At 41.0% G+C, this 20,829-nt stretch overlaps 1 protein-coding gene across 1 annotated transcript in view; it reads left to right on the forward strand.

Annotated features, from left to right (window-relative positions):
* RFWD2 (ring finger and WD repeat domain 2, E3 ubiquitin protein ligase) overlaps positions 1-20,829 on the forward strand; it is a 185,106-nt gene that overhangs the window by 13,872 nt on the left and 150,405 nt on the right. Inside the window, exons 7-11 of the mRNA XM_009994680.1 lie at positions 4,842-4,901; positions 6,762-6,838; positions 12,287-12,344; positions 15,758-15,872; positions 19,936-20,071. Coding sequence (XP_009992982.1) covers positions 4,842-4,901; positions 6,762-6,838; positions 12,287-12,344; positions 15,758-15,872; positions 19,936-20,071 — 446 coding nt within the window. The remainder of the gene's footprint in view (positions 1-4,841; positions 4,902-6,761; positions 6,839-12,286; positions 12,345-15,757; positions 15,873-19,935; positions 20,072-20,829) is intronic.

A 20,829-nucleotide genomic window follows, 5' to 3' on the forward strand; every position in this document is an offset into this window, starting at 1 on the left:
CTTACTGCAGTGGAGAGGTCTTCCCAAAGAAAAAGGGACATCCTAGAACTAGGAGCTAAGTAGCATGTACAGTGATGTATGAGACAATAAGGCAATGAAGCTTTTTTCCTGCTCTAGACATCTTACCCCTGTGACACTTCTGTCAGACTCTGTCATTGTCTGAGGCCTTACTCCTGAAACTGAAGGAATTAGGTGTGAAGGGGGTGTGGAGAGGAAAATTGAAGATATGGAGCATGATTTTCATCAGCCAGACATCTCCTTCATCCCATCCTTGGGAACTGTGTGTGCTGATCAGCTCAACTAGGGTTTTGTCCTCAAACCTTTGTTAGCTCTTTCACATTAAGAGGAAGCAGACACCATTTGTAGGAGGTGAAGAAATATTCCCTGCAAGTAAGTTATAGGCAGGATGCTCTGAAGCTTGGATGTGATTGATTTGTTTTTTACCAATGAAAGTAACTTGTGGAGACTTAGGTGTTCTTGTCTTCATACCAGAAGAAACCTTGCATCTTTTCCCACTTGTGCAAAGACTTCCTAGTTAACAAATGGAATTTGATGCTAAAACAAGTGCAGTCTGCAATTAGCTTAAAAGGCTGTAAACTCTGATTACTTCCTTGCAATAGTTGTCCTGTATCTTATGACAGGCTCTGTATTAGAAGCAATAAAGGAATGAAAATACTGAGACTTGACTTCAGCTGGTTTCCAGAGATAAATTGTTACTTTTTTTTTTTGCTGTAGGGTTTAAATGTTCAGTTTCATGGGAAGAAATTAATTTCCATGTGTACCTTTAGGATAGGTTCATCTGTTGTTACTTAAGTTGACACTCAAGTTTGTTAGATACTAGCTGATGGAGGAACAAGAAATAGGAAGAGATCATGTTGGATGAAGTTATGGGATAGAATGAATGGATTATCTACAAAAGCTACCTGATGTAGTCTCAGTTGGACTGATGCTAGTTTTTACATTGTCTTGATTAGTGCAATGGCTGTGTGTGTTTGGGGAAAAAAGATGCTCCCTCTAGTAATAGCCTGTCTTTTTGTCTCTCTGGTGAATGTTGTGATGAATTCATGAGGGCTTTGTTTCAGAGCCTTGAAGGTGTTTGACAGAATATAAAGCTTGTCAGTATTGTGTGTGATTCCAGACACTGTTTAGGCTGCTTGGTGGGAATTGTGTCAGTTACACATCACAGTATTCTTGTTCTTATGTTTTTTTCTAGAATTGGATAGACAGTTGAGCAGGGTTTCCTAATGCATTTTTTTTGGGCCATAAATGTGGTACTGGGAGGCTCTGCTGAGCTTTTTGGTAAACTTTTAAAACTGATGCCAGGAGGAGACCCAGTCTGATCCTGTGCTGTGCAGAGGATGATGTCATTGCCTCCTGAGGGCCCCAAGGTCCAGAAAAAACAGGAGGACTGAGGATGAAAACTCAGCACTGTGCTCAGCTATGGTTTTTAGGAGATAGCCAACTGAAATCAAACTCTGATTGTGACCTGGTGTTTAGTGTTGTGTAAGTTCAAATTGATATTTCCACCCAAGAGTCTTCTCTGGTAATTCAGTAGCATGGTGAGGTGTCTCTGAGCAACTCTGACCAGTGGTTTCCTTTCATCCATATACTTCAGTGCTGAGAGATGTCATTGGATAACTCTGTGTGTCTGGATGGCTTCAGACTCACACCTGGGGGGTTTGGAGGGCACTGCCTGGTGGGTGTGAAAGGGGTTTCAATCTGAGAGCCTGCATTTCCTACTGTGGTACCTTCTCTGGTAACTGCCAAGCCTAATTTTTTCTTCTTGGGACATTGCTTTCAAAACATTGCTTTGAAATACTGTTTTGACCTATTGTCTGCATGTTGGAACAAGAAGGTTGCTAGTGACCATGCTTTGTATTATTGAATTCTTCAGCTGTCTCTGAAGAGACTGACTTTCAAAGGGGGGATGTTCACCTGAAAGCTTCTGCAGCTGCTAGTTGTGAGGTGGAAGTCAGTTGCCTACTTGCACTAGAGTAATGTGTAGCTTGTTTGCTGTGTAAGCTTTTTTTCTCCTTGGAAGTTTTGCTTAGGTGAGACTAACTCTGGGTTGTGATGTTGGCTCGTTTTCCTTAACTGACATGCAGCTTCCTGATATGAGATGATCTTTCCAGTCCATTAGTTCTTGTGTGTTCTCAAATCCTGTTTCTGCAGGCTGTAAGAAAAATAGACTATTTTGAGGTTAACTTTTCTTTTGTACATATGCATTTGTGTAACTTGGAACTAGAATGTTATACCTACTTCTTTCAGTTCATTAAGTGGAGTTTATGTGGTGAGGTTTGACTGTTGAACTGAAACCTTCTCATTGTCCGCATTGGCCATTTCAGTTCTGGGAAAACATCTGTGTCTGAGGAGAGAGTTTATAGTATGTGCTCCTATATTAGCATACACATTTTTCAGTGTTCATTCTAGGTGGTTTTGCTGACTTAGTCTGAAGTTTGACAGGCTTGATTCTGCCCATCATTGGGACAGGACTTGGCTTGCTTTTTGTACCCAACATAGTGAAAATGATATTGAGGGTCTATAATTTTGATATACTGCAAGGACTACAGTTCATTTAGCTTTCCTTCAGTGTCCCTCAATGGCTGGCAATTATAAATCAGACTAATTTTCCAAAGTTTAATTGGAAAGAAGGTGGACTGATGTAAGGTTTTTGATAGTTTCAAGCTAAATCATGAAACACTTGAGCCAACCTAGCCAAAAAAAAAATATCTGTGTGGGTGTTACAAAATCATTTGATGCTGAAGGTGTGAAAAGACTCTTCCTAAAATAAGTGTGAAACACATTTACCCAGTTTTTAGACTTGCTACTACCAGGTGAGTTTATGGTACCTTCAAATTGCTTGCCTTAATGTGATTAGAAGGAAGAATTAGTAAATGAAGTCCTAGATCTTCTACATCTGGCTCTGTGCAGCTGTAAAAGCTGGCCAATAAAAAGTCTCTGCCCTTGTTCCTATAAAAAGTTCTCTTGTTTGTGATGGCAACAACTGTCACTTAATTTTCAGTTGTTCAGTTTGGTTGTGATCTAATGCATTGCAGAACAGCTGATTTCCTTGCCCTAATTCTGGAACTTCTAAGTGTTTCTGTAACTTCTTTTTAAATGGCTTCTTTGGAAGTGGGGGCCTAATGGTATTTGCTTGTTAGAGCTGAGTACAGACAGGACCCATGTTGTGCAAGTGTCGCTTAACTTTGCCACTAATCTTGGAGCTGTAGCACCACCTGCTATTCTTGCTGTAGGTTTTGCAAGTGAAAATGGAGTTATCTGTTATGGTGTGGTGGCTTGTAAATTATCTGTGGCAGTCTAGTTTTAAACCATTAAACTTGTGCTGCCTGACTCCTATTAAATATGAACTGTTGCAGTGTAGGGAGGTTAGGATATAAATACAGTATCTCCTTCCAAGGAAGAAGCAGCCGTGTTAAAGTAAGTGTGGACCTAGCAGTCTGTTTCTCTGCTGTCTTCAGGGCCAGAACTTGTGTAATTTTGAAAAAGTAAATTAAAATGGTGAATTATCTAATGCACAGCACACAGATGTTTGGAATGCTGATCAATAGTGGGGGTTTAAGGTGGGTGTTTCAATGAAACTTTCTGCCACTTGAATGATGAGGCTTAAGCCCTCCAGTGAATAAGTCTTTGGGAGTAGCTTGTCTAATAATCTTGGAAATAAGTAATAGTAAGGATAATGTATCTTGCAGTGCTAGTAACTTTGCATTTGGGCAATTTGATATTCCCTTATAAATTCAAAATGATAAAAAAAGTGTCTTGATCTTTAGAGAATGTATTATGCATACATTCTACTGCATACATTCTACTGCATACATGGTAGCAGCTTCTGGTTGAATGCCACATTGCTAGTTGTATGTAGACTTTTATTGTGTGTTGAGGAGTGTCAGGTGGGCTGCCAGTTCTCAATTTGTTCATTAAACCTGTGCATCTTAGTGAAACAGACTTGTCTTGGACATAAGTTTTGTTTAGGTCCAGTCTCAGAGCTCTCACCCAGAGCACTGCAGTTGTGGGGATGGGACATGTCTGCTGAAGGAGGGTGGGGATTAGGGCTGGTAAGCAGATGATGTTCTTAGGGTTAAACAGTCACCAGGTCTTTGGCTTCACAGCCACTAGTCATGAGTGAAGCCAGGTTACTGACTGAAAAGTAACTGCAAAAACCTGAAAAATATAACATGTGACACAGAAGGGAAAGGGGATGTTGGCTGGTGAGAGGGGAAAGTTCCCTTTTGACCCTTTTGGGGTTTGTCCTGACATTGCCTGGAGTTTGCACTATAATCCAAGGTAAGTACCACACCTTTGAAATAAATATCTTGTGGCATTTGCTTGGTGCCAGGAGCAGAACTGTTTTTTTGCCAATGCAAAAAAATTATCAATTAATTTAAATTGGCAAATGGTAGGTTAGCTTCTAGCAAAAGAAATAACTTTTAGCAACATATTTTTTCTTCTGTTGAAGGGTCATTGTCTTCCATGGTGTCTCTTTTCTAATGATGTTCGGTGCTGGTAAGCCAGTTATGAATACCTTGCCTGGAAGATGTTAGTGCATAAATAGTGTTACTTTGAGTGATGTGGGTCTCTTTGTGATGGATATCAAGATACATGCTCTCATTCTGCACTGACAATAACAACTTTGTCTTGAATGTGGTTTGTATGCACACTGATGTTAATTTATGCATATGGGCTTCCTGCATAGTGACTTTGGAGTCACATAGCATGCCAGTTCAGACAGTTCAGGTTCATCTTTTAAAAAAAAAAATAGTGATTTATCTTGGTGGTGGTGCAGTGCAGATTGATTGAGACTTCTCCTGTTCTCTTATCCACAGCAATTGGAGCAAATCCAGAAGGAGCTAAGTGTTCTGGAAGAAGATATTAAACGAGTAGAGGTGAGATGCCCAGACATTGTTCTGACTCTGGCAATTTTTCATTTTCATCAAGCTGCCTGCCTTGCTTGTGGGGCTGCTGTGTTAAATTTATGGCATTTGAGTCAGTAATGGGAAAATGAACAGATGATGCTCTTCCTTTAATTTGTTCATTTAGTTGATATGTGCAAGCTGCAGGTTGTCAAGGGGTAGCTTTGTTGAAACCTAACTCTTTAACTAATCATGTATTTCACTTGCTTTGTGTTGGTAGTAAGTATTTTAGAATAACTGCTAGAAATCAACAGCCAGTCTATTGATCATAATGATTTTTGTATGTTGCAGTGTTCTGGGTGTTTGCACAGGCTGTTCAAGTTGTAGCAGCACACCACTCTTAAAATAGAGGGAGGGGAGTGTGCACAAGGGAGCTGTGGTACACAGACTGGGTAGGAGCAGAACCAGCTCCTGCTGCATGTCAAAACAGAAGCAATCTGCTACCTCCTCATTTAATTATTTTAATTCCTTAATGATGGGGTTCTCTTGAGATTTTAAGTATTACTTGCCAAGTAAACCCTTCAGTTCAGTCTTACTATTCTTGAGCCCTAAGGGTTTTTCTTGGTCCTTTCCTCTAATCATTCTAGTGTTATAAAGTAGGAACCTGATGTTTCAGAAATGCATTGTACTGCCACCTTTTTTTCTAAATAGTGGTCCCTTTAAGCTTCTTGGGAATCAGTTTGCAGGTCTGCATCTCTTGCTTGTCTGGAGCAGTCAGCATGATTTCCCAACCATAGTCCTGAAACCTTTTAGGTGTCTTCCCTTCCAATTTGTATGCGTGCTGATGAATTATCAAAATATAAGTACAACTGACAAGGAACTTCCCTTCAACTGATAGCTATGCAAATTGTAACTTGGTAGATAACAGCAGTTTTCAGACCTATTTCCCTGAATGGTTCTTGGCTCTTGGGAGATAAATAGACCATAATGTGTTTCCTCAAAACTGGTGAAGTAAGACTTCAGATCTAGGAGAAGCTGTTCCCAAAACTGCAGGATCCCTCAGGGAATATTTAGCTCCCAGTTTCTCTGCTTTTTTAATCAGGCACTTCAGTGGACTGCAGCTGGGTAGGTATCTGGTGTGTGATAGTGGTCTTGGTTCTGACCTCTAAAGCCTGGGATCTCTCTCATCACAATATCTTACTTTCTACCTAAAAAATAATGGGCACTCTAGTGGGAGTATGAAAAGCACCAGTAATGTTGTCCTGGAACATTTTGCCCCTGGAACTAATGAGCTGCAGCACCCTGCATAGCTTCCATTTCTGAGATGAAAGGTACAGTCTCACACTGGGTACACAGCAGTGATTTAGCCTGGCAGTGACAAAGCTAAGTTGATGTGCAAAGTTTGTCTCTTGTCCACTTCCCCACAGAAGACTGACAGCCTCTTTTAAGTCTGGGACATGATACCACCTTTGCCTTGTCTTGTGTTTGCTCTTGCCTCGACCCATATTCAGCATTACCTTCCAGTTGTGAAGGCTGTTAAATAAGTTTGCATGTATCTCAAACACAGTTATACCTTGCTTGTTCTGCCCTGTTTAAGGGAGGTGCTGGGTTTGAGACACTTGGATGCCAACCAAATCCACTGCTGCTTTTTTGAGTATAAGCTCCAGAACAGCCTCTTCTGGGGCAAAAAGCACTGCAGTTGTAGGATTTCAGCAAAGAAAAATCAATGTTTCTTCAGATACAGCGAAGACTTCTAGGTGAGTATTGAATAGACAAATACAGTTGATCCTCTGCTTGGAAAACCAAAAAATTGCTATGTGGACACTGTATATTAGAAATTGCCTACTAATTAATGGCTTGTTAACTTTGCTGTAACATGGCTTTCTGTTTCAGGAAATGAGTGGTTTGTACTCCCCAGTCAGTGAGGACAGCACAGTGCCACAGTTTGAGGCTCCCTCACCTTCACACAGGTACGGAGCTTGCAACTTAGAATGTAAGTTTCAAGCTGTACATGTTGTGTTGTACTTGCTAGTCCTTTCCATGCCATGCCTGAAACACAAGCTAAACTCATTTTTGAGTGCTGTACAATATGGTTTTGATTGGTGTAAACTTTATGTGAATAAAGCAGTGAAGGAAAAGCCACCTGAGTCTGTAGTTGGATGGAAAAATCTCCTCTAAACAAGATGCTGTGGAAAGCTGATGGTTTTAAATGTAGTATTAGGTAACTGGAGTCATATAAGCCTTTGCTGTGGCATGAAATATCACTGTTAAATACATTCTGCCTTTTCTGAACCTTATGCAGTTCTGCTTGGCATATGAAAAGTCTTAATTTTATATGATGCTTGTGTCCTCTGGCTTCCCCACTTGGTGTGAAAGATACGGGCTCATGGGATCAAGTTTTAAAATATATAGCCTTATTGATTGTTTCTCTCTGTTTTGGCTTCATGGAATGCCTTTCTAATCATGTCTTTTCAATGTGGATTTTTGTCTGTGATGCTCTGTAGTCTGGTTTCTTGATGAAAAAATTGTAGAAGCTTCTTGTGTCCAAGTTGCCTGTGCCAGGGTTTGAAGGGCTCTGCTTCTTTATAGCGCTGGTTTTTTTTCTTTGTAAGAAAGCTCATATTTCACAGGACCAAGTTATGTTATTAAATTATCATTTCTCCTACCTCTCCCCAGGGTATTTTCCTAATGGTAGAATTCTCTGAACTGTCGACTTCTTTTATAAAATTGTACTGGTACCTTTTCAGCAGTTACCAGCCCTAAACCTAATAGCTAAAAAATACCTAAGAAAAAATGATCAGATTTTCTCCCCTGCAGAGATCTAGATGGAGGGCTCTGCTAAGGAGCCTGGTAATATTGGCTGGGAATTCTTACCAGGGTGCTATTGCTGCACATAGACCAGAATCTCTTGCATTTCTGTGAAGTTCCAGTTGGTCCTGAGGGAAAGGACAGGAATATGGCCAGGATGGATGGGAGTAGTATGTTATTCCACCTGTCACTGCTTGCCTAATTTTTGTGTGCAGGTGGCTTTGATGGGGCTTATTTCTGTTTTGTGGAGATGATTCTTGTTGAGTTGTAGTAGTTTTTGTTATTGGCTATTAAATAGATTGCTGGCTGTTTGCTTTGTGGTGTTGCTGCTTCAGGAAGGTGAGCCCTGTGTGGACTGAATTCATTGCATGCTGAACAGCTTCAGGCCCTGAAACATTTCTCTGTTGCAGAATCACAGAATAGTAGGCATGGTTGGAAAAGACCTCTGAGATCACAGAGTCCAACAATCAAAAACCAAAAACTTACAGCACACAACACCCAAAAAAAGAAAAAAACACAAAACAAACAAATCCCCACACACACCAAAACCCCCCACAAAAACACCACACACTCTCCACCAAATAACACCCACAAAAAACCCCTACAATGGGTTTTGCTCCCTACTAGAGCAGGCCCTGAAGTGCCACATCTACACATTTCTTGAATACCTCCAAGGATGGTGACTCAACCACCTCTCTGGGCAGACTGTTCCAGTACCTGACCACTCCTTCAGTAAAGAAATTCTTCCTAATATCAAATCTAAACTTCCCCTACTGCAGCTTCAGGCCACTTCCTCTTGTTTGTCATTATTCACTTGGGAGAAGAGTTCAACACCCACCTCCCTACAACCTCCTCTTAGTTGTAGAGGGCAATGAGATCTCCCCACACCTCCTTCTCTAAACTAAACATCCCTAGTTCCCTCAGCCACTCCTCATATGACTTGTTCTCTAGGCCCTTCACCAGATGATTGTATTTACAAGTAGAAATGTATCACTGTTACTTGAGCCAAGCTATCAAGTAAGCTCCTGAAGAACTTCAACTGTTGAAAGCTGAGCTAATCTTGTCAACTCAAGAGTTCTGGGAAAAGTTGGAAGGGGAAATAAAAAAACCTGCCGAGACCTACACTGGCCTCAATTGACTGATAACTTATTATTCCTTTATGCCTATTTCACATCCTAGGGTCAATCATTCTGGTCTTGCTTTTGAAGATATAAAATAGTCTCCAAAACACTTTAGTGACTTTGGATTGATATGCTTCATCACCTGGGGTCTACTGGGATATAGTGGTGGGACAGACTAACAGTGAGCACAGATCATGGACTGTCTCTTGCCCATCTTCTCTTTGTCTGGTTCCATCTCAGCTGTATCTCAAGTTTTTAGGTTTTTACTCTGGTACAATATGCCAAGGGTGTGATATAAGGATGTTTAGGGGCTTTTTAAGATATGGGAGGTTGCCTTTTTCTCTTGGTTTTAGAAGACCCCTTTTCTGTTTCTCAATGACATTCCTGTGTTAAGAGATAGGCATGAGGGGTTGAAGAGAAAATAGGATGTGAAAGAAGCATCAGAACAAGCTGTTGCTGGACTCATCTCACTTTGGTCCCTGCCCTATCCTGACAGGTTTGTGTAGTTTTAAGTAATTGAATTAGTTTTAATTCTGATTCCAGAAGGGTCTGCCACTTGAAATTAATTGTCTTTTCAACATTAATTGTAAGTTTTGGAGAGTATCTCATAAACTAACTTGGATTTGTCCTTTGCAAGAATGCTGCAGGACAACTGATAGGAGCTTTGAAAAATGCTGTTTGGTTTTTTGTTAGCTGGACTGTTTAATCTCCAAAGTGTATTTTAGAGATGCTGTGAACCAGTAAGAATGAAGTACAAATACAGTTTGAGATGGTTTTAGTTCCATGTTGGAATGTTATTAAACTTGCAGGGTCTTTTTAGCTTATCACTGATTTACAATGGTCTCTTTAAATTGGCACGTAACTTGTTACTATGCTTAATACCCTGCTAATGAAATATAATTGTGTAAAATTTTACTGATGTGTCCCAAATAGTACAAGATTATCATAGACCCATGCTGAGATGAAGAAAATCTCTTTACCCTTTCAATTTCAAGTTCAAGAAAATAGAAGCCTTTGGAATTTGGTTTTATCTGCTCTCTGGTGACTTGCCCTTATTCACCTACTTCCTCTAAATCCATCCTTGCTTCATTAATTGTTTCTTTTCATTGTAGCTTTTCCCCCCACACTCTTTAACATCTTCAAAATGTGAAATTACTATGCCTCCCCATCTTCCTTAAGTTCTTAAGCAAAAAAGTACAACTACTGTGTTAAACATGTCTCTGCTGCAAGAAACACATGATTTCTCTTATGCTTGTACAGGGTATGATGAAATAATAAATTGGGTAATAGCAGAGCACTTGTTTACAGCACTGCATGTTGCTGGGCTTGTATGCTAATAGAGACTGAAGGCAAGAATAAGGCAAGAGAACAAATTGTCCTGTGTAGGTTTTTCTGAACAGGCTATTTTTGCTACCAGTAAATGGTGCAAACAGGAGATACAAATAAGAGCAGCTTCTCTGTGACTGCAGATTCAGGCAGCAATTGCAATAACAAACTATCAGTCTAATAGGAGTTTCTGGGGAAGGATTCTGATCTAAAAATGAGTTGCCTGGTAACTGATTCAGTTATCAAAATCCTGATCTCCTTCCCTTCCATTTGTTCTAATTACCCCTTCCCACTCCCATAATGGTGTAACAAATGGGATTTCTGGCCTGCAGGTTGTTGTGCTGCTGTTGTTATTCCAGGTTTTTGAATATGTTGTATTACTGTAGCTGAACTTCCTGAATGTAATGTTACAGCTTTTTAAAGAGAACACAGAGAGAACTTTTGTAATTTTCTATCAGTTGTCCTGTTTTTAAAAGGAAAAACATTGGAGCAAATGCCAGTTAACTCAGCTACAGGCCCTGCACAGAAATGACTTTGAATTTATATTCTGGTTAGGGGAATGATGTCTGCACTCTTGAAGGCTTTACCTCCCCAGACAACCCACAGCAAAACAAGACCAGACACTCTAATTCTGTACGTTTTGCTGTTCATTGCCACTATACCTGTCTCAGAGTAGAGTATTTTTTTCATCACTCTTAAGACAAGTGTCTCATTCATGCTGTTTCTGGCAGGATCTGCTTGCTGTCTCATTACTTCATGTGGCCACGTTCTAATTTGAAGTTCATTGTCCCTAACCATGCCTGAAACAGCTCTGCTGTTTTCTCCCTTGCAGTAGCTCACAGCAAATAATGATTTTTATCCCTCAGATTTTCTTGGTTTGCAGCTTTTGTCTTGCCTGTAACAGAAGTCAAATCAATCTCATCTTACAAGTTAACCATTAGTGAGACTTTAAAATCCTCTCTTGTCTTTTGTTTTCACTTCCCTCTACCTTCAGGGGAGCTTTAAAACATTCAGATAAATATTGAAGTGCTAGACCACTGTTTCATTCTTCTAGACTTGCAGGTGCCCTGATGGGTGTTTCAGCCAAATCACTTGTTTTATGACCAAGAATGTCAAGTCTACCCATCAGTTCTGGCAGCTATTACATAAACATCAACATGTACAATCATCTTTTACAAAGCCAGCACCTACAGTGCTGTTCTGGCAACACTTTTAAAGAAACCTTCAGCTTACCCAGGCAACACCTAAACCCAAGGTTACCTCCTAACCAAGACTGAGTAACAAACCCAGATAATTTCTTTTTTGTCCAAGCCAGCTGGTATAGCAGAAGCAAGTGATTGATAAAGGTTTTTAAAAACAAATAATGCTGATGTTTGTAATGTGCTCACCATCATTCATAAAATGGTGTTCTTGTGTGCTAATCATGACTTGTCCTAAAAGTATTTTGAATTTGAGTCATAAGGGTGCTCTAATCTGGCTCTGGTGTTGTGGCCACAGCTAGATTTACCTGTGTGGGCAAGAAACTGAACCAGCTGCCTTTGCGTTTATCAGGAGATCCTTTCACAGTTCTGAGAGTTAAATCTCTTTAAGTTTGCATGTGTGTTACATGTTTTGAAAGCAGTCATTTATGGTATGTGGTGGTGTTATAGATACTATGTACCCATATGCAGTGTAGCATTTTCTGATAATAATAGTGCTAGCTGTCAGGATTTTACTTGAGTCTATTTTCTATGTCTTTGCAGATGCCTGGAATACTAGTGTCTGTCTTAAGCTGATTTCTCTAGCTTTTCTCTTTACAGTGCTGCTCTAAATGTCATGGTCCTTATTTTTTTAACGGAACTGAAAATCAGTAAGAGCATGTTATTTTCAGAAGGTCTTATCCTGCAAATTTCATTCAAAAGATGTGCTTTTGCATTCTAATTAAAAATTAGACCACAGTGCACATAATTGTGTGCAACATCATTCTGCTCCAGGAGATCCCTGTATTTAAAAATATTTTTAAATCCTTCCCAAACCAAAAATAACCTTGTGTTCCCTGTCTGTAAAATGTATTTCAAAGGCAAGTATGCTGCAGGATGTAAAGGGGGGAATAGCAAACAGGTTAAAAATGATCAAGGGTGGTTGTACAGTGATATAAGCAGATAATTTCTTTTGGTTTTGCAGTAGTATTATTGACTCCACGGAGTACAGCCAGTCCCCAGGCTTCAGTGGCCCTTCTCAGGTAAGGTAATACATGTGGCTGTGCACAGGGGTGCTGGGAGGGTCATTGTGGGGGCTGGGCAGAGATCAGGCACAACTCCATCCATCTCCAGGCCACCAGTCAGCTCCAGTCTTGCAGATGCTTTTAACTGGTTATGTAGGCAAACTGGAGCCAGGAGTACAGCTGTAGAAATGACTGTGCGTGATTGTAAGCGTCCACACTGACACCATCAAAGAAATCTAGTGTAATATATTTAGACATCTGATTTCATTCCCAAAGCTGACTCATCCACAGAAAAGGGGATATTTTTTGCTTTTCATCTCTTCTCCCAAGTGGGCAGCATTTGGGAAGGGAGGTAAATCCCTGACACTTTGCATTGACTTAAATAGCTTTGGATCAACTTTGACTTTCAAAACAAGAAACTCATTCTCCAAGCACACAGCTGTTTTGTAGTTTGTCCTTGTTTAGGGCCTTGCAAACTGTGTTATAAATTCATATAGAGGATAAAAAGTTGTATTTACAGTGAAACAGTTTGGCAGGCAGCCTCCAAACTGTCTGATCCACAGGGCCTCCCGAATGTCAAGCAGCACTGCTGTAGTCTTGCAGCTCAGAAATGATTCAGCTGGGCTAGGAATTTGACACTGGTACCCAGATCACAGCTCCAAAAAGGTTAAGCAGTTTAGATTTGGACTGACAGATTGTTGGTTACATGCCAGCTTGTGCCTTTGGTGCTCTCTGCTGGACCATCCATGGCACAGAGCCGTGACAAACTGGAAAATAAAGTAGTAGAAGTACTGTTGAACCTTATTTGATGGAGTAATTGTGCTAAATAAAAACCACCTGGATTTTGGGCTGATGCATGTATCTGTCTGTGCAGGTTTTTGGGTTGGTAGCTATATAACTAATGGGTAATTAGAAATTTCACTCTAATCTGTGGGAAAAGGCTTGTTCCTGCTGCTGGTCTGGGAGATGTTTGCTTGAACAAAGAACTGTAGCTCTGTCTCACCCCAGGGGGCAAATGAAATGTGGTTGGAGATCTTGTGTTCAGGACTCTGATATGGTATGGTGTGTGTTCTCTACTGACACTGCTCATCTCTTTATTCTTGATATTTCAAAGACTAAATTAATAGCATAACTATACTGCTGGTATGTGCACAAAACAAACATCTTAGGCTTACTAGTCATTCTGTATGACAGCCTTATTTGTTTGAGAATAATCTTTCTTGTCCTGAAATGCAATTTTTTTGCCCTCAAGAGTAAAAGATTTGTATTCTCTAGTGCAAATTTTCAAATTAAACTTTAATATATGTTTGGATGGGGAGTTGAAAGGGCATTCTTGACATTAAATGCTTAATTCAAAGGTAGTCTAATTTCAGCAAGGTTTTGCTATAAAACCAGTTTGAAGAATATAAATTCAACTTTGCTTTTTTTCTGCCTGTCAGTCATGGCAAAAATCATAGTTGGTTCACTGCTGGCAGTAAGAAGCTATGCTAGGATGCACAGCACAGCCTGTTTCCCCTCAATATAATTACTTTGTGCATTGCTCATGAACACTTTCTTAGTGAGAAATTTATATACTGCAAAGCCACAGGACAGTTTTCTTCCTGGTAAATGGTGAAGTACAGTAGGTGGTGGACAAGTCACATAGGCCCTGGGGAGTTCTCCAGGTAGTATTTAGCAGCAGTGCTTTTCTGCTAGAAATCAGGAGCCCTGTGGGTAGCTGTGAAGCATTTCCACAGTTGTTAGAGGACCCTTCAGAGCACGTAATGGAGTTCAGACAGTAAAATCACTCTTGATAACAGAGCAATCCTAACTGCTGTCCTCAGCTAGGACAGCCATGGTAGTTTTAGCAGCTAAATAAAAATTGCTTGGGTGTGTTTTCTTTCCTTTTTTTTTACTGTTTCCCAGTATTGCTTCATCAGGGAGCAGACATCCTAGAAGCTCCATGAATGTTTTGGTAAATGTGCTTGGTTTAAAATGCTTGGCTGGGGAGGATCTGATGAAGATGGGTTACTGTGGGTTGATTTGCAGCATGGGCTGAGTTGCCATTGATTCCACCACAATGTGGACTGGGCTAATCTGGCAGATGAGACTTGGGCTTGGCTAATATTGCTCATGTCACAGGTGGCTTGTCATAACTTGACACTGCAGTCATTGCTCTTTGTCACTTGAAGTTGTTTTGAGCCTTAATCACTCCTGATGTGCTGAGTGGGGCTGGAGCCCTTTCAGGCTGGTGCTCAGAATTAATTGGAAGATGCTGTAAAAGTGTTAAGTATTTCATTAAAACAGTGATGTTGTAGGAAACTAGTTAAAAAGTGTTGAGGCAAGAGTACTTTCTGGTGTTATGTTTTGAGGCTGGAGTTGCTTTTCAGATGAAATAAGGGGTGCAGAGTGTGGGTGCTGTCACTGTGAGTCATGACATCAGTGTAGAGCTGAGGGCCTTGCACAAGAAGCAGGATCTGGAGGTGTTGTTGCTTGGGGCTTGCCTTTTCCAAAAAGTTAGATTTACAGGTATAAAGAAAATTTGAGCAGACTCTAAACTTAGTTTGCTACTGATGGCTGTAACAAAGGCAGCTTGCTCTGGGTGGATTGAGGGGAAGTTGCATGTGGAGGAGGGTTTGTTAGTGCCTTTGAGTGGCATTACAGAACTTGGTCAAGAATGTCATCAGGGAGTTTTGAGTAGACAATATGTGAGACTTTGAAAATATAAACTAATGCAAGCAATTAAAACTCCTCATGCTGCTTGTGTGGTAAAGGAATTGTCTCCTTTTCCTTCCTAGTGATTAAAAAGAAGTACTGTATTTTCTGTTTCTTTAGGAGGAGGGCTTAAGTAGTTTCAATTCTTTGCTTCTACCTCTCAGTTTTACTTGTCAGGTTGGGAAATAGCTTTCATGATGAGTTTCATTAACTCATTTTCAATTAACCTTTGAACCTGATGGTGTCTTCTGCCTCTACCCTTATTTGCATGGCTTTACAGAGAGTTACTAAGGAAATAATTCAGTAACTCTTTAACATAAGCACTCCCTTCTATATTTTTGATAAGCTGTCTGCCAGGGATTTATGAAGGATTTATGGTTTGATTTGTGAAGCTGGAAGCCCAGTGTCCTTGGCCTCTGTCTGTACAAATGCAAGATATCAGTCTCCATGGGTTGCTGCTGTCTGTCCTGTGGGTGAGGCTGGAATTGGTAAATTTGCAGAGACTAAGGAGACAAGAAGTGACTAAAAGCAGCTTTTCTTGTTTGTCAACTTCAATGGCACAGCATATAGCATCCTAAGAACAGCTGTCAATAGTGGCAAGATGTTAATTTATCATTATTTTACGCTCCAAAGCCTCCATATATAAAACAAAGAGTGTTCATAATTCAGTAAAATCTATAGAAATGAAACCCAGGCCTGGCTTCACCTTTCTCAAGTATTCTCTCTTCTCCACATAGACCAAAAAGCAGCCATGGTACAACAGCACTCTGGCCTCACGACGCAAGCGGCTCACGGCTCATTTTGAGGACCTAGAGCAGTGCTATTTTTCCACCAGGATGACACGTGTTTCGGGTGAGTTCCTTGGCACTGTTGGACTCAGGTTTGACAACAACGCTCTCCCTCACAACAATGCTCCCCCTCACACCCAGGTAGGGAAGGAGAGAGAGAAAAAGAGAGACTTGGCTGGATTAAAATCGAAACTACACAGCTTTAATTAAATATTAATGATATACAATTACATACAAATATGTTCAGGTATGTGCAAAAGCCTCTCGCCTCCCCCCCACCCCCAGCAACTCCCACAGCATCTCCTGAGCTGGAACAGTCCCAAGAAATTCTGGAGCTGCTGGAGAGAGCACAGAGTGATGATGGTCAGGAGAGCTGGAACCTGGGGGTTGGTGGTGATGGATGGACAGAGTCCTTCCTGGATGCCTGCCATGAAGAGAAGTGATGAAGGAAGGAAGTTGTCTTCTGTGATCTCTGACCTTCCTCTGAGCTTATGTAGATATATGGAATGGAATATCTCTGGCCAATTTTGCTGTCTGTCTAACTCAGCCTCCTACAGGGGGGTCATAGATCTCCCGATAGTGTCTGAGCTGTCAGAGTGAAGAGTAAAGGACCTTGAAGCCCCAGCAGTTAGAAAAACATTCTTCTCTTATCAGCTTTAGTTGGAAGGCTCTGTGACTAGTTAAAAGAAAGCTTACTGAAGGAAAACAAATCAGGAGAAGGAAAATTGGCTTCATCCTGGCTTAAACCAGGACATTCCACTTGCATGGTGTTCAGCCTCTGACATGGGTCTTCTCTTACAATGCCTAGTTCTGAGAAAAGGCTCACTTTGGAGACACCAGCTTTCACTGCTATCTGGCATAAGAAAGTTGTTGTACATGTTTGTGTTATTCCAGTCATCCTGTTTTGCTTCTCTTGGCCAGAAGTAGCTAAATTTTGAAAGTTTAATCCTATCACTTTGGAGGGTCACATGTGTTGCTTTGTCATCCAGTACTGTGAGAGGTTATCCTTTGTTTTCTAGATTAAGTCTTGGTTAACAAATGGTTTGGGGTATAGAAGCTGAGTGTGCAGCAGTATTGTTGTCCCATGGGGCACTCCTTGGATTTCAGGCTTGTTTTGAAGATTTAGAAGCTGTTTTCACAATCACCTAGATTGCCTCATTTGTAATTGAGTAAGAGTGTGACAGCAGCTAGAATAATTGTTACCTAGTGGATGGATGGTTCTTAATTAACAACAAGATTCTCTTAAGAAACAAACATGAAAGTCTGGAGGGTGAGGAGGGTTGTTGCTCTCTGGCCCCTCTGGGGAAGAAACCATTTTAGGAAAAAGCTTCAGGCAGTGGGCTGTGGCAGGCAGGAGACTTGCAGCACCAACTGTGAGCTGCAGATCTGGTAGGGAGCAGCCAGCCCTGAGGGGGGTGGGAAAAGCCTTCCAGGAGCAAGAGGGCAGCAGGTAGAGGTTGCTGCAGCAGAATAGCTTTGTTGTAGGCTCAGAAGGCAAGGGACCTCCCACAACAGAGATCAGCAAGGAAGCTAGGGTAGAAACTCACTTTTTCCTCCATTAATTTAGTTTATCTACTTTAAAAATAAAAAAAATGAGGCTTGGTTTGCTTCCTTTTTTTCAAATTTAAAGGCTGCAGCATGTTTTAGGGGAGCTCACTCTTGCGTATGTCAACATCATTAACCTGCTTCAGAGCAGTGACTTACTCAGGTCTCATCATGCACAGCAAAGTAACAAGGAGTGCAGCACACAGAAAGGGTGCTTCAGCAGCTGGAAGGTGGCAGAAACTGGCTGTATGTGACCAACCAGTTCCCTGTCCAGTGCCAGCAACTGCTTTGCAGGCTACAGTACTTCACAGAGCACACTGAGATGTCTTCATGTGGTACCAACTTGGTGATGTAAAACTGTGTTTATGTTAAAATAATGCCTATTAACCAAGGTTAACAAATGGAGCTCTTCAGGCATTCCTGTCTAAAAGACATCTTTCTCCATAATTACAGCCATAAATATGAATGTGGGGAAACTTCTTCTTTTATTCATATGCCAGCTGCACCAGGAGTTGCAGGGATATGCAAGAGTGGGTTTTTTCTTAAATGAAGAATAACCTGTGATACTTGATTAAGTTTTCTTAAGTCATTAAAAACTTTTTGACACATTTTAAATAGGATTTAGTGCGGATTTCAAGCTTTTTGCTGGAGATGCCTGTGACTGGTGTTGTAGGGAGTGGAGATGTACCATAACTGTAATTATGAAATGCCCTTGCACTTTGATGGGGAAAATGTCTTGAGAAATAACATTCAGTTTTCCAAGCACAGATAGAGAATAAATTATAGGAGGAGTGTGTGCTTGATCTCTGAGGGAAATGGAAGAGAAGCTGCTCTTTGTTCCTATCAAAGTGTCAGAGGAGGAAATGGTCTTTGAAAAACACTTGCCTGGTGTTTGTGCTGCTTCTCAAGCTGCTTCCTGTAGTGGTCAAGGGGGCTGAAGATTTTAATTTGGTGTAGTACTCTGTTCATGTTGCCCCTTTTGATCCATCTGTTGTGAGTAACATATAGGCTGGCACTCTTAAAGGCTGGCACTCTTCAATATGCTAATTACTAGCCCTCACTGTTCCTTTATATGATCAAACATTAAATAGCATATAAGGGGTGCTTCAAATTGCCTTAAAAGTGTAGAGCAAGGTGATGATTTCTGATGGCAAGGAATTGCAGAAAGTGATTATTCTTTCTGTTTTCCTACAAGAAATCATGGCTGTATTTTGCTTTTACAGATCAAGATTTTTTCACCCCAATATTTTCAAAACTACTTTCGTGGAGCTTTGTTTTCCTTATGCTGCTGATAAGGAAATAGTTAAGGCTAACTTAACTAGCAGGTGGAATTTGTGATCTCAGCTGTGTAAGTGAGTCCTGGTCATGGTTTCTCCATTGCTGCAGTGGGTGCTGTGGTTTAACAGGAGCCAAGGTGGGCAGTTCTGTGACCTGCATACTGAACTGTGAACTGAGATACTACATGCAGTTCCCTTACATTGCACTGGCACAAAGACAAAAGGGAACGTGGGAGAGTTGGAGGAGGTTGCCTGGGGAGGTTGTAGTTGCCTCCTCCCTGGAAGTGTTTGGTTGGGGCTCAGAGCAACCTGGTCTAGTGGGAGGTGTCCCTGCCCATGGCAGAGGGGTTGGAACTGGATGATCTTTCAGGTCCCTTCCAACCCAAACCATTCTATGAGGAAAGAGAATTGCTGCTAATTCTGGAGGTTGTTACAAAGCCTGAAGACTCCTCCTGATGTTGGACTGGGTGTGTGATTGTTAGGAAGGCTGCCTTGCCCATGTGGCATCACTAAGTTAGGAATTCTGCCTTATTTAGGAAATACCAATTTTTTTAATTGTTTGCCTAAAAATTCCCTTCATACTGAGAAAACCTGGAACCTCTGAGGAACTGGGGAATGCCTTTCAGCTATCTACACTGCAATTTAGTTTTAACCTTTTTAGTAAACTATTCCATTTCCCGTAGAATGTTTATCATCATTATTCAAGCTGGCTCAAGTTCACCTTGTCTGCTGAAGGTCATAGTTTTCGCAAAACTTACAGTACAGGAAGTCATCTGGTTTCATGCTTGTCTTCCTTCTCCAGCCCTGAAACAACTCTCCCATAGCTGTGTTGCTTTTGAAGTAACAAGACAAATATTTTTGAATAAAAACATTTTGAATGTAATTGACACCAAACACAGGCATATTGTAACAGAAATACAGGGAAAGGAATATACATTCACCTCCATAGAAAAGTAGAGAAGTTCTTCACAGTGCTTGTTGGTATGCTTGAAGGTTTTTCTGTTAATAATCTATATGGCCTATGGGCTTTGAAATTGAATAAAATAAATTAGCTTACCAGGAAAGCTGTATTTGTGATCTCCAGGCAGATTGTCAGCAAAGTAGGTTCACCCAGCATTGCAGTGGAGAGACCTGATTTGTGCTCTGAAAAATCCTGCTTTCTTGAGGGAGGTGAGAGAACCAGTTTTTGACCAAGAATCCTCTAGATAATAAAGAATAGTTGGTATCATTTTGATTTTTGTTTTTGTTTGCAGTTGAATTTATCTCACTCTTTCTTTCCTCCTGAATGCTGCTGCCTCTCCCTAGATGACAGCAGAACCACAAGCCAGCTGGATGAGTTTCAGGAGTGTCTGTCCAAGTTCACACGCTACAATTCTGTCCGACCCCTGGCAACATTGTCTTATGCTAGTGACCTCTACAATGGCTCCAGCATCGTGTCCAGGTAAGACCTGCTGCAGCCCTGACACTGCAGCACATGCTGATACAGTTTGCTGAGCCTGACTTAACAACCCCTAGAAAGCAAGTTATGGTCTGTACATGTGTAACATGTTGCGGTTGCTTCCCAAAAATAGTGTTGCAAATGTGGTTATCATTGATCTGCAAAGGCATTCAGGTACCATGGTGTGGTACCTTTTGTACTTGGTGTTGGTCAAGACCCAATGCAAAACCTTTGAGGTGCCAGTGAGTATCTGGATCTGTTGTCATGAAGCACAAAGCCTGTTGGAGGCTCAGTCCTCTTCATTCTACCATAAGTGTGTTGTAACTAACACAATTCTAGCATGTTAAGAAGTCTCAATCTTGCTTTGCATTGGTAGCTTTAAGAATCTGTGGTGGTTTTAAATATTGTTGGTGGATCAGTCATCATGGCAAGTATTAAATAGCCAAGTTTTTAACTGCAGTTGCTTGAACTGTTGAGGGTTGGAAGCTCTGTTTACAGAGCTCAATACCAGTGAGGGTGGTTGTGGTAAAACCAACTCAACAGCTCTGTTCCTGCCAGCAGCTATGCTGTATATTCCCTGCCATGTGGGGTGAACATACCCTGTGCTCCACTGCTGAAGCTCATCTGAGCCTCCTCTGGACCAGTTTGAATCCTTAAGCTGTTGAAATGCTATTGATAGTCTTTCCACAAAATTAGTTTTGTCTAGTTATCCTCCACAAACCAGTTGCCTTAGGGGTTGGGCTGGAGAGAGCATGTAAGAT

The sequence above is a fragment of the Chaetura pelagica genome, unplaced genomic scaffold (genome assembly GCF_000747805.2).
Source record: "Chaetura pelagica isolate M959 unplaced genomic scaffold, ChaPel_1.0 scaffold363, whole genome shotgun sequence".
NCBI lineage: Eukaryota > Metazoa > Chordata > Aves > Apodiformes > Apodidae > Chaetura > Chaetura pelagica.